General features: G+C 42.6%; 1 protein-coding gene across 2 annotated transcripts in view; it reads right to left on the bottom strand.

Annotated features, from left to right (window-relative positions):
- The window catches only part of LOC110530781 (signal peptide peptidase-like 2B), a 33,397-nt gene that overhangs the window by 15,552 nt on the left and 5,564 nt on the right, over nucleotides 1-12,281 (bottom strand). For both annotated transcript variants that reach the window (XR_005052974.2, XM_036986531.2), the window contains exons 6-8: nucleotides 9,594-9,736; nucleotides 6,241-6,337; nucleotides 5,843-5,959 (exon numbers count right to left, since the gene is read on the bottom strand). Coding sequence is in view for 1 of the 2 variants with exons in the window: in XM_036986531.2 (XP_036842426.1) it covers nucleotides 5,843-5,959; nucleotides 6,241-6,337; nucleotides 9,594-9,736 (357 nt within the window). In the remaining variant the exon portion in view is untranslated. The remainder of the gene's footprint in view (nucleotides 1-5,842; nucleotides 5,960-6,240; nucleotides 6,338-9,593; nucleotides 9,737-12,281) is intronic.

Below are 12,281 nucleotides of genomic sequence, written 5' to 3'. Positions count from 1 at the left end.
CTGACCTAGTGAGATATACATGGAGGAGGTTTAATATCCTGACCTAGTGAGATATACATGGAGGAGGTTTAATATCCTGACCTAGTGAGATATACATGGGGAGGTTTAATATCCTGACCTAGTGAGATATACATGGAGGTTTAATACCCTGACCTAGTGAGATATACATGGAGGTTTAATACCCTGACCTAGTGAGATATACATGGAGGAGGTTTAATATCCTGACCTAGTGAGATATACATGGAGGTTTAATACCCTGACCTAGTGAGATATACATGGAGGTTTAATACCCTGACCTAGTGAGATATACATGGAGGAGGTTTAATATCCTGACCTAGTGAGATATACATGGCGGAGGTTTAATATCCTGACCTAGTGAGATATACATGGAGGAGGTTTAATATCCTGACCTAGTGAGATATACATGGAGGAGGTTTAATATCCTGACCTAGTGAGATATACATGGAGGAGGTTTAATATCCTGACCTAGTGAGATATACATGGAGGAGGTTTAATATCCTGACCTAGTGAGATATACATGGAGGAGGTTTAATATCCTGACCTAGTGAGATATACATGGAGGAGGTTTAATACCCTGACCTAGTGAGATATACATGGAGGTTTAATATCCTGACCTAGTGAGATATACATGGAGGAGGTTTAATATCCTGACCTAGTGAGATATACATGGAGGAGGTTTAATATCCTGACCTAGTGAGATATACATGGAGGAGGTTTAATATCCTGACCTAGTGAGATATACATGGAGGAGGTTTAATATCCTGACCTAGTGAGATATACATGGAGGAGGTTTAATACCCTGACCTAGTGAGATATACATGGAAGTTTAATATCCTGACCTAGTGAGATATACATGGAGGAGGTTTAATATCCTGACCTAGTGAGATATACATGGAGGAGGTTTAATATCCTGACCTAGTGAGATATACATGGAGGAGGTTTAATATCCTGACCTAGTGAGATATATATATATATATATATACACATACACATGGCGGAGGCACAATCAAGCTAGTCGTCTTGACTACTTTCTTATTTCATTCTCTTTGGCACCAAAAGTAAAAACATTTAAATTAAAAGTTGACAGGGGACAGAATGCGGTCGGACCATCAAATAATTGGCGTATACAGTTCATTCTAAAGGTATTAAAACCCTTAGACTTTTTCCACTTTGTTACGTTGAAGCCTTATTCGAAAATGTTTTTATTTTTAAAAATTTTATTGAACTGAAATATTACATTTGCATTAGTATTCAGAACCTTTAATCACTACTTTGTTGAAGCACCTTTGGCAGCGATTACAGCCTCGAGTCTTCTTGGGTACGACGGCACAAGCTTGGCACACCTGTATTTAGCGAGTTTCTCACATTCATCTCAGAAGATCCTCTCAAGTTCTGTCAGGTTGGAAGAGGGAAGTTGCTGCACAGCTATTTTCAGGTCTCTCCAGAGGTGTTAAATTGGGTTCAAGTCCGGCTGGGCCACTCAAGGATATTTAGAGACTTGTCCCGAAACCACTCCTGCATTGTCTTGGCTGTGTACTTAGGGTCGTTGTCCTGTTGGAAGGTGAACCTTCGCCCCAGTCTGAGGTCCTAAGCGCTCTGGAGCAGGTTTTCATCAAGGATCTCTGTACGTTGCTTTGTTCATCTTTCCCTCAATCCTGACTAGTCTCCCAGTCCCTGCAGCTGAAAAACATCCCCACAGCGTGATGCTGCCACCACCATGCTTCACCGTAGGGATGTTGACAGGTTTCCTCCAGGCGTGACGCTTGGCATTCAGGTCAAAGAGTTCAATCTTGGTTTCATCAAACCAGAGAATCTTGTTTCTCATGGTCTGAAAGTCCTTTAGGTGCCTTTTGGCAAACTCCAAGCAGGCTGTTATGTGCCTTTTACTGAGGAGTGGCTTCCATCTGGCCACTCTACCATAAAGGCCTGATTGGTGGAGTGCTGCAGAGATGGTTGTCCATCTGGAAGGTTCTCCCATCTCCACAGAGGAACTCAATTGCTCAGTTTGGCCGGGCGGACAGCTCTAGGAAGTCTTGGTGGTTCCAGACTTTTTCCATTTAAGAATGATGGAGGCCACTGTGTTCTTGGGGACCTTCAAATGGTACCCTTCCCTAGATCTGTGCCTCAAAACAATCCTGTCTCTGACTTCCAAGGACAATATTTTTTCAATCTTAAATACAGAAATGCTACCAAAAATAATTGACTTAAACTTGTTACAAATGACAGTCACCCATGATTCACCAAATTACATTTTGAAAGAGGAAGTGAAGGACTTAAAGCATATGTTTTTGTTTCAGTCTCCTCCATATCCACTAACCAAAGCAAAGTATGTGGATTTATTTTATATTATTATTATTTTTTAATCGGGCCTCTTGTGTGGCGCAGTACTGCATCGCAGTGCTAGCTGTGCCACCAGAGATTCTGGGTTCGGGCCCAGGCTCTGTTGCAGCCGGCCGCGACCGGGAGGTCCACAATTGGCCCAACGCTGTCCGGGTTAGGGAGGGTTTGGCTGGCAGGGATATCCTTGTCTGTTTCTCAAACTAGACACTCTAATGTACTTGTCCTCTTGCTAAGTTGTGCACCGGGGCCTCCCACTCCTCTTTCTATTCTGGTTAGAGCCAGTTTGAGCTGTTCTGTACACCGCGTTGTACAAGATCTTCAGTTTCTTGGCAATTTCTCGCATGGAATAATAGACTTCATTTCTCAGAACAAGAATAGACTGACGAGCTTTAGAAGAAAGTTATTTGCTTCTGGCCATTTTGAGCCTGTAATCAAACCCACAAATGCTGATGCTCCAGATATTCAACTAGTCTAAAGAAGGCCAGTTTTATTGCTTCTTTAATCAGGACAACAGTTTTCAGCTTTGCTAACATAATTGCAAAATGGTTTTCTAATGATCAATTAGCCTTTTAAAATTATTAACTTGGATTAGCAAACACAACGTGCCATTGGAACACAGGAGTGATGGCTGCTGATAAATGGGCCTCTGTACGCCTATGTAGATATTCAATGAAATAAAAAAAACTGCCCTTTCCAGCTACAATAGTCATTTACAACATTAACCATGTCTACACTGTATTTCTGATCAATTTGATGTTATTTTAATGGACAAAAAAAATGTGCCTTCCTTTCAAAAACAAGGACAATTCTAAGTGACCCCAAACGGTAGTGTACATGTGATATGAGTAATGTAAGACATGTGAACATTATTAAAGTGGCGTTATTTAGAGTGGCTTTGTATAAAGTGACAAGTGAGCCATTTATTAAAGTGGTCAGTGATTGGATCTCAATATAGGCAGCAGCCTCTCTGAGTTAGTGATTGGGTCTCAATGTAGGCAGCAGCCTCTCTGAGTTAGTGATTGGGTCTCAATGTAGGCAGCAGCCTCTCTGAGTTAGTGATTGGGTCTCAATGTAGGCAGCAGTCTCTCTGAGTTAGTGATTGGGTCTCAATGTAGGCAGCAGCCTCTCTGAGTTAGTGATTGGGTCTGTATGTAGGCAGCAGCCTCTCTGAGTTAGTGATTGGGTCTGTATGTAGGCAGCAGCCTCTCTGAGTTAGTGATTGGGTCTGTATGTAGGCAGCAGCCTCTCTGAGTTAGTGATTGGGTCTGTATGTAGGCAGCAGCCTCTCTGAGTTAGTGATTGCTGCTTAGCAGTCTGATGGCCTTGAATAGAAGGTGATTTCAGTCTCTCGGTCCCAGCTTTGATGCACCTGTACTGACCTCACCTTCTGGATTGTAGCGGTGTGAACAGGCAGTGGCGCGGGTGGTTGATGTCCTTGATGATCTTTTTGGCCTCCCTGTGACATCGGGTGCTGTAGGTGTCATGGAGGGCAGGTAGTTTGCCCCTGGTGATGCTTTGTGCAGACCACACCACCCACTGGAGAGCCTTGCGGTTGAGGGCGGAGCAGTTGCCGTACCAGGCTGTGATACAGCCCGACAGAATGCTCTCGATTGTGCATCTGTAAAAGTTTGTCAGGGTTTTGGGTGACAAGCCACATTTTTTCAGCCTCCTGAGGTTGAAGAGGCGCTGTTGCACCTTCTTCACCACACTGTCTGTGTGGGTGGACCATTTCAGTTTGTCCGTGATGTGTACGCCCAGGAACTTAAAACTTTCCACCTTCCCCACTGCTATCCCTTCGATGTGGATAGGGGGGTGCTCCCTCTGCTGTTTCCTGAAATCCACAATCACCTCCTTTGTTTTGTTGATGTTGAGTGTGAGGTTATTTTCCTGACACCACACTTCGAGTGCCCTCACATCCTCCCTGTAGACTGTCTTATCGTTGTTGGTAATCAAGCCCACTACTGGTGTGTCGTCTGCAAACTTGATGATTGAGTTGGAGGCGTGCATGGCCACGTAGTCGTGGGTGAACAGGGGGTACAGGAGGGGGTTGCGCACAAACCCTTGTGGGACCCCAGTGTTGAGGGTCAGCGAAGTGGAGATGTTGTTTCCTACCTTCACCACCTGGGGGCGGCCCATCATAAAGTCTAGGACCCAGTTGCACAGGGCAGGGTTAAGACCCAGGTGAAAACCAGGCTACCTTTTATACTGATAACAAGTTCAAACAGGTGCCATTAATACAGGTAACGAGTGGAGGACAGGGGAGCCTCTTAAAGAAGAAGTTACAGGTCTGTGAGAGCCAGAAATCTTGCTTGTTTGTAGGTGACCAAATACTTATCTTCCACCATAATTTGCAAATAAATTAATTAAAAATCCTACAATGTGATTTTTTTAAGTGGGAGAACTTGCACAATTGGTGGCTGACTAAATACTTTTTTGCCCCACTGTATATATCCTGAAAGAAATAAATGATCTCACTCCAATAAATTTGTATAGAAAGTTAGCAAAAATAGATAAGATCTTGCTACCTTGGAAAGGAAAATACCTGTCTATTTTTGGAGACATCACCCTGATTAACTCCTCAGTCATATCTCAGTTTAATGTTGTTGTTCATTAGTTTACTCCCATTAGAGGAGGGGTGGTAGGGTTAGTTGAAAATGATAAAGGAAAATACCTGTCTATTTTTGGAGACATCACCCTGATTAACTCTTCAGTCATATCTCAGTTTAATGTTGTTGTTCATTAGTTTTCTCCCATTAGAGGAGGGGTGGTAGGGTTAGTTGAAAATGATAAAGGAAAATACCTGTCTATTTTTGGAGACATCACCCTGATTAACTCTTCAGTCATATCTCAGTTTAATGTTGTTGTTCATTAGTTTTCTCCCATTAGAGGAGGGGTGGTAGGGTTAGTTGAAAATGATAAAGGAAAATACCTGTCTATTTTTGGAGACATCACCCTGATTAACTCTTCAGTCATATCTCAGTTTAATGTTGTTGTTCATTAGTTTACTCGGGTGGTAGGGTTAGTTGAAAATGATAAAGGAAAATATATTTTAAAAAGATATGTACGTATAGACATTAAAAACAAATATATGGGGGATTGAAAATTATGCAGACAATTACATTGATGGAGGCTACAACCTATCTGCAATATTAAATCTGATCTACCACCTAAGAATAAAATAAACGCCTCAGGAAGACTATGTTGGCCACGGAGCTGAAACCTGATGCCTAAGCGTTCATTAGATCTGGGAGCTAAAGGCTCAAGCCAGTCTTCAGGTCTCAGGCAACATTACTCATCCCTCTAGCGTAGACAACCAGTAAGACGGTTGGAAGATTCCAGGAATAAGCAGGAAATCCGGGAATCCTCTAACTGGGATTTATGGAAAACCTGGGAATTTTATAGAAGTTACTTTCCGAATATTCCGGAATTTTGTAGAAGTTACTTTCCGAATATTCCGGAATTTTGCCACTCTAATACTCACTGGTCTTCGTTGCGGAACACACCCCAGGTGACGCTGACTCCGATGCAGAAGGCTGACAACAGCAGCATGCGGACCTGAGGCCTCTTGTGGCAGTAAGGCAAGTTGTTCTCTGGGATCCTGCACACACACACACACACACACATCAGGAAGAAGTTGGAAAAAGTAAATAAATAAAAAAAATACAACAATAGATGGAGAAGAGTCAACTATTTGCTTTGATTCAATTTCTGTTTTATTTTTTGGGGTTGATTGTGTAATCCTCTTGTGATTTGTGTTGTTGTTAGGTTGATTGTGGACTACTTCCTGGTGATTATAAACAGATCTTTGTTAGCTTGATTGTGGACTACTTCCTGGTGATTATGAACAGATATTTGTTAGGTTGATGGTAAGTCTCTCACCTGCACTTCCCGAAGGGGAGTCTCCTAACAAAGGGCCAGAGACAGCTGTACAGGCCAACAGACGAGGCCAGGCAGAATATCCCAATGATCATATAAACTACGCAGACAGAGAGGATAGAATACAACAATGATCATAGACACTACACAGACAGAGAGGATAGAATACAACAACGATCATAGACACTACACAGACAGAGAGGATAGAATGCAACAATGATCATAGACACTACACAGACAGAGGATAGAATACAACAACGATCATAGACACTACACAGACAGAGAGGATAGAATGCAACAATGATCATAGACACTACACAGACAGAGGATAGAATACAACAACGATCATAGACACTACACAGACAGAGAGGATAGAATACAACAACGATCATAGACACTACACAGACAGAGAGGATAGAATACAACAACGATCATAGACACTACACAGACAGAGAGGATAGAATACAACAACGATCATAGACACTACACAGACAGAGAGGATAGAATACAACAACGATCATAGACACTACACAGACAGAGGATAGAATACAACAACGATCATAGACACTACACAGACAGAGAGGATAGAATACAACAACGATCATAGACACTACACAGACAGAGGATAGAATACAACAACGATCATAGACACTACACAGACAGAGAGGATAGAATACAACAACGATCATAGACACTACACAGACAGAGAGGATAGAATACAACAACGATCATAGACACTACACAGACAGAGAGGATAGAATACAACAACGATCATAGACACTACACAGACAGAGAGGATAGAATACAACAATGATCATAGACACTACACAGACAGAGAGGATAGAATACAACAATGATCATAGACACTACACAGACAGAGAGGATAGAATACAACAATGATCATAGACACTACACAGACAGAGATAAGTGAATGTAGACCAGTGAGAAAGTCAGAGAGACAGGTAAAGGCAGAGAGACAGGTAAAGGCGGAGAGACATGTAAAGCAGAGAGACAGTTAAAGGCGGAGAGACAGGTAAAGGCAGAGAGACAGTACCCATACCCGTAGAGACAGGTATAGACAGGTAGAGATGGGTACAGGTTTAAATATAGGTGGTCATAGACTAGATTAAGAGACAGGTATAGACAGGTGGAGATGGGTACAGGTTTATATATAGGTGGTCATAGACTAGATTAAGAGACAGGTATAGACAGGTAGAGATGGTACAGGTTTATATACAGGTGGTCATAGACTAGATTAAGAGACAGGTATAGACAGGTAGAGACAGGTATAGACAGGTATAGACAGGTAGAGATGGGTACAGGTTTATATACAGGTGGTCATAGACTAGATTAAGAGACAGGTATAGACAGGTAGAGACAGGTATAGACAGGTATAGACAAGTATAGACAGGTATAGACAGGTAGAGATGGGTACAGGTTTATATATAGGTGGTCATAGACTAGATTAAGAGACAGGTATAGACAGGTAGAGACAGGTAGAGACAGGTATAGACAGGTAGAGACAGGTATAGACAGGTAGAGACAGGTATAGACAGGTAGAGACAGGTATAGACAGGTAGAGACAGGTATAGACAGGTAGAGATGGGTACAGGTTTATATATAGGTGGTCATAGACTAGATTAAGAGACAGGTATAGACAGGTAGAGATGGGTACAGGTTTATATATAGGTGGTCATAGATTAGATTAAAAAACAGGTATAGACAGGTAGAGACAGGTATAGACAGGTGGAGATGGGTACAGGTTTATATATAGGTGGTCATAGATTAGATTAAAAAACAGGTATAGACAGGTAGAGACAGGTATAGACAGGTAGAGATGGGTACAGGTTTATATATAGGTGGTCATAGATTAGATTAAAAAACAGGTATAGACAGGTAGAGACAGGTATAGACAGGTGGAGATGGGTACAGGTTTATATATAGGTGGTCATAGACTAGATTAAGAGACAAGTATAGACAGGTAGAGACAGGTAGAGACAGGTAGAGACAGGTAGAGACAGGTAGAGATGGGTACAGGTTTATATACATGTGGTCATAGACTAGATTAAGAGACAGGTATAGACAGGTAGAGATGGGTACAGGTTTATATATAGGTGGTCATAGACTAGATTAAGAGACAGGTATAGACAGGTAGAGACAGGTATATAAAGTAGAGACAGGTATAGACAGGTGGAGATGGGTACAGGTTTATATATAGGTGGTCATAGACTAGATGAAGAGACAGGTATAGATAGGTAGAGACAGGTATAGACAGGTAGAGACAGGTATAGACAGGTGGAGATGGGTACAGGTGAATATACAGGTGGTCATAGACTAGATGAAGAGACAGGTATAGATAGGTAGAGACAGGTATAGACAGGTAGAGACAGGTAGAGACAGGTAGAGATGGGTAGAGGTTTATATATAGGTGGTCATAGACTAGATTAAGAGACAGGTAGAGACAGGTATAGATGGGTACAGGTGTATATACAGGTGGTCATAGACTAGATTAAGAGACAGGTATAGACAGGTAGTGACAGGTAGTGACAGGTAGAGACAGGTAGAGACAGGTATAGACAGGTAGTTACAGGTAGAGACAGGTAGAGACAGGTATAGATGGGTACAGGTGAATATACAGGTGGTCGTAGACTAGATTAAGAAACAGGTAGAGACAGGTATATAAGGTAGAGACAGGTATAGACAGGTAGAGACAGGTATATAAGGTAGAGACAGGTATAGACAGGTAGAGATGGGTATAGACAGGTAGAGATGTATATACAGGTGGTCATAGACTAGATTAAGAGACCGGTATAGACAAGTAGAGACAGGTAGAGGCAGGTAGAGACAGGTATAGACAGGTAGAGACAGGTATATAAGGTAGAGACAAGTATAGACAGGTAGAGACAGGTATAGATGGGTACAGGTGTATATACAGGTGGTCATAGACTAGATTAAGAGACCGGTATAGACAAGTAGAGACAGGTAGAGGCAGGTAGAGACAGGTAGAGGCAGGTAGAGGCAGGTATAGATGGGTACAGGTGTATATACAGGTGGTCATAAACTAGATTAAGAGACCGGTATAGACAAGTAGAGGCAGGTAGAGACAGGTAGAGGCAGGTAGAGACAGGTAGAGGCAGGTATAGACAGGTAGAGATGTATATACAGGTGGTCATAGACTAGATTAAGAGACAAGTATAGACAGGTAGAGACAGGTATAGATGGGTACAGGTGTATATACAGGTGGTCATAGACTAGATTAAGAGACAAGTATAGACAGGTAGAGATAGGTAAAGACAGGTACAGACAGGTAGAGGCAGGTAGAGACAGGTAGAGACAGGTATAGATCCAGGTCGTACCCAGTTGGTCGTAGAAGAAGTAGAGCAGCACCAGCATGGAGCAGCACATGACAACGAACACAGAGATCATGATGGGCGTCACGTCCACCGTCTCCTCGTCCTGCTTCTCCACGCTGTCATCACGCTTGTGCTTCAGGTAACGCCTGCAGACAGAGGGACACCACAGGGACACGTGAGGGAGGCCCCTGGGGACTGTCGTCAGTAACAGACCCCTCTCCATCCTGAGGCAACTGGTCTTCACCCTTCATCCTAAAGCTAGAGCCCCCCCCCAGGTAGAAGATCTAAGATCAGCTGTAATACCCTCCTCAAATCCTGGAGAGGCTTTAACTGTAGGATGAAGAGGGGTCTGTTACTGGCAGTGGGAGGGTAAAGGGGGGAGGGGGGGGGGGATTGATGCACGGACCGGTTTGTGTTGTTTTATTTACCTTGTATAACATTATTTCAACGTTTGGTTTGTTAAAATGTGTTACGCTTCTCCGGCGTGTTTAGTAATGTCCGTTTTCATGGTTTACTCCATTCGCTATGTGTCGTCACTCTCCCTCTCTCTTCCACACACGCCAACCCCCCCCCCTCGCGCCCCGGGTGGGGCGCAAGGGGTTGGCGGGTGGGGCACGAGGGGTTGGCGGGTGGGGCGCGGGGGCTGATGGGTACCACTACCCAATTTACTCTTGAAAGTTGTAATAGTAGACGGCACAAGGTGCCATTTCTAAATTGGGTAGTGCATCATCAGTTCCTCTTGTCATGTTAGTCATTGTCGACCTTAGAGAGATATTTATAATTTGTCAGAAAGGTCAACTAGACCATGTCAACTGTTTTTTAGCCCATAGATATTGTTGTAATTTCTTTGTCAAACAGATATCACATGAATACACATTAGACATGGCAAAATGTAAAGAATTGCTGGAAATAAGCTTTAAAACCTGCAAAATGTTCTCTCCACCAACAACAGGGGTGTGAACAGTTTGAGTAATGAACAGTGCTTGTGCCCATAGAAATAGACATGGCACACGATGCTGGAAGGAGGGCCTGAGTGAAAAGATTTGGGAACCCCTGACATAATGCACACAAAATGTACTTTTTCCACTTTTTCAAATGTGTCTACTCTGGTCTGGACACGTGCTCTCTAGCCAAACGCTCAAAGATACAATGCGGGTAGGCTAGTATATTATAATGAGACTTTTATGGATAAGATAAAAAAATATTTTTTTATTTGTCAAACGGCAGTCAAGCATCGATCATCATATCACCCAGACCCTTTATATTTATTGGAAAGGAGCGTCAAGATCACTGTGCACTTTCATCACCTTGTAAATGCATCATAAATGATTTAATCTGTAGCCTAATAAACTGCATGGTTTCCAAAGTCGTAGTGGAAGGACCACACACACCATATCATCGCGTGACTAAGTTTATTTTGATATGATGGTTATCATATCAATATTAGCGCATCAAAGGCGTTTCCACAAAAAGATCCCACCACGTCGTACAAACAAATGGGGCGGCAGGGTAGCCTAGTGGCCTAGCGTAGGGAGTAGTAACCGGAAGGTTGCAAGTTCATACCCCCGAGCTGACGAGGTACAAATCTGTCGTTCTGCCCCTGAACAGGCAGTTAACCCACTGTTCCTAGGCCATCATTGAAAATAAGAATTTGTTCTTAACTGACTTGCCTAGTTAAATAAAGGTACAATTTAATTAAGAATGATCTGTCGGCATTTATTAAATTGTGCTGAAACTTCCTGTTTTCATCACAGCTGTCTTGATTTTTTTATTTAGATCAGCATGTTGTTTGTGCAATGGTAAGGTATATTCTAAATCAGAGAGGAATAGGCGAAGCATGAATATTTTCGCGACATCAAAGCTACAGTAAGAGAACACATTTAATGTAACATGATTTAGGGTCCACTGGAAAACACTGACCAACACTTTGGTTCCTACAGTGCCACAAGAGCCCCTCCCTGGCTTTTTCATTCGTTGTCATGTCAAACATTGTATTCAAAGTGCCCACTAAATTCCAACTTTTGGTTGAAGTTTCATTGAACAGTATAAAACAACCATTGAAATGACGTATAATGTATGTGTTGCCACCCTAAGGTCATGAGTTACTCATAAAGCATATTTAGAACTTTTTAAATTCAAAAACCTCAAATACCGTCAAAAATATTGTGATGTGATATTTTGCCCATGTCGCCCAGCCCCTGCCGAACTGACCTCTGCTCAGTATCTAGACTAGAGGCAACTTCACTCTTCCCCTCTCTCTCTACCCTGCCCAAAGCGCTCTCTTTTCCCCAGAGATAACCCTTGATAATTTAACCCACGGTCTAAATTAAGCCACTACTATGTGGCCTGGCAAGACTCCCCCTTCCACACTAGCTTTCATTGTAGTCTCAGACCACGCTGCTATCCACAAATGTCTGTTGGAGTGGCCTATGGTTGTCTAGCTGTCTAAGCCGTTGACTCCGGATCACATATACCACTGCAGCGTGGATTGGAATCTGGCTCCTGCCATTTCAGCAAACTCTCTCCATCTTTTGTGTCTACCTCTGTCCTACCAACAAATCAAAAAGTCAGGTGTCCTTTTGTGAGAGAATACTTTTTACTGTCTGTCAGACTTCTTGATGTCCTTACTACTACTACCACCACTACTACTACTACTACTACTACCACCCCTACTAGTGCTACTACTACCAC

Source organism: Oncorhynchus mykiss, chromosome 8 (assembly GCF_057628025.1).
Source record: "Oncorhynchus mykiss isolate SJ-2025 chromosome 8, ASM5762802v1, whole genome shotgun sequence".
In the NCBI taxonomy this organism is placed as follows: Eukaryota; Metazoa; Chordata; class Actinopteri; order Salmoniformes; family Salmonidae; genus Oncorhynchus; species Oncorhynchus mykiss.
The sequence above is the reverse complement of the archived record's forward strand: the minus strand, read 5'-3'. Positions and strand labels throughout refer to the sequence as shown.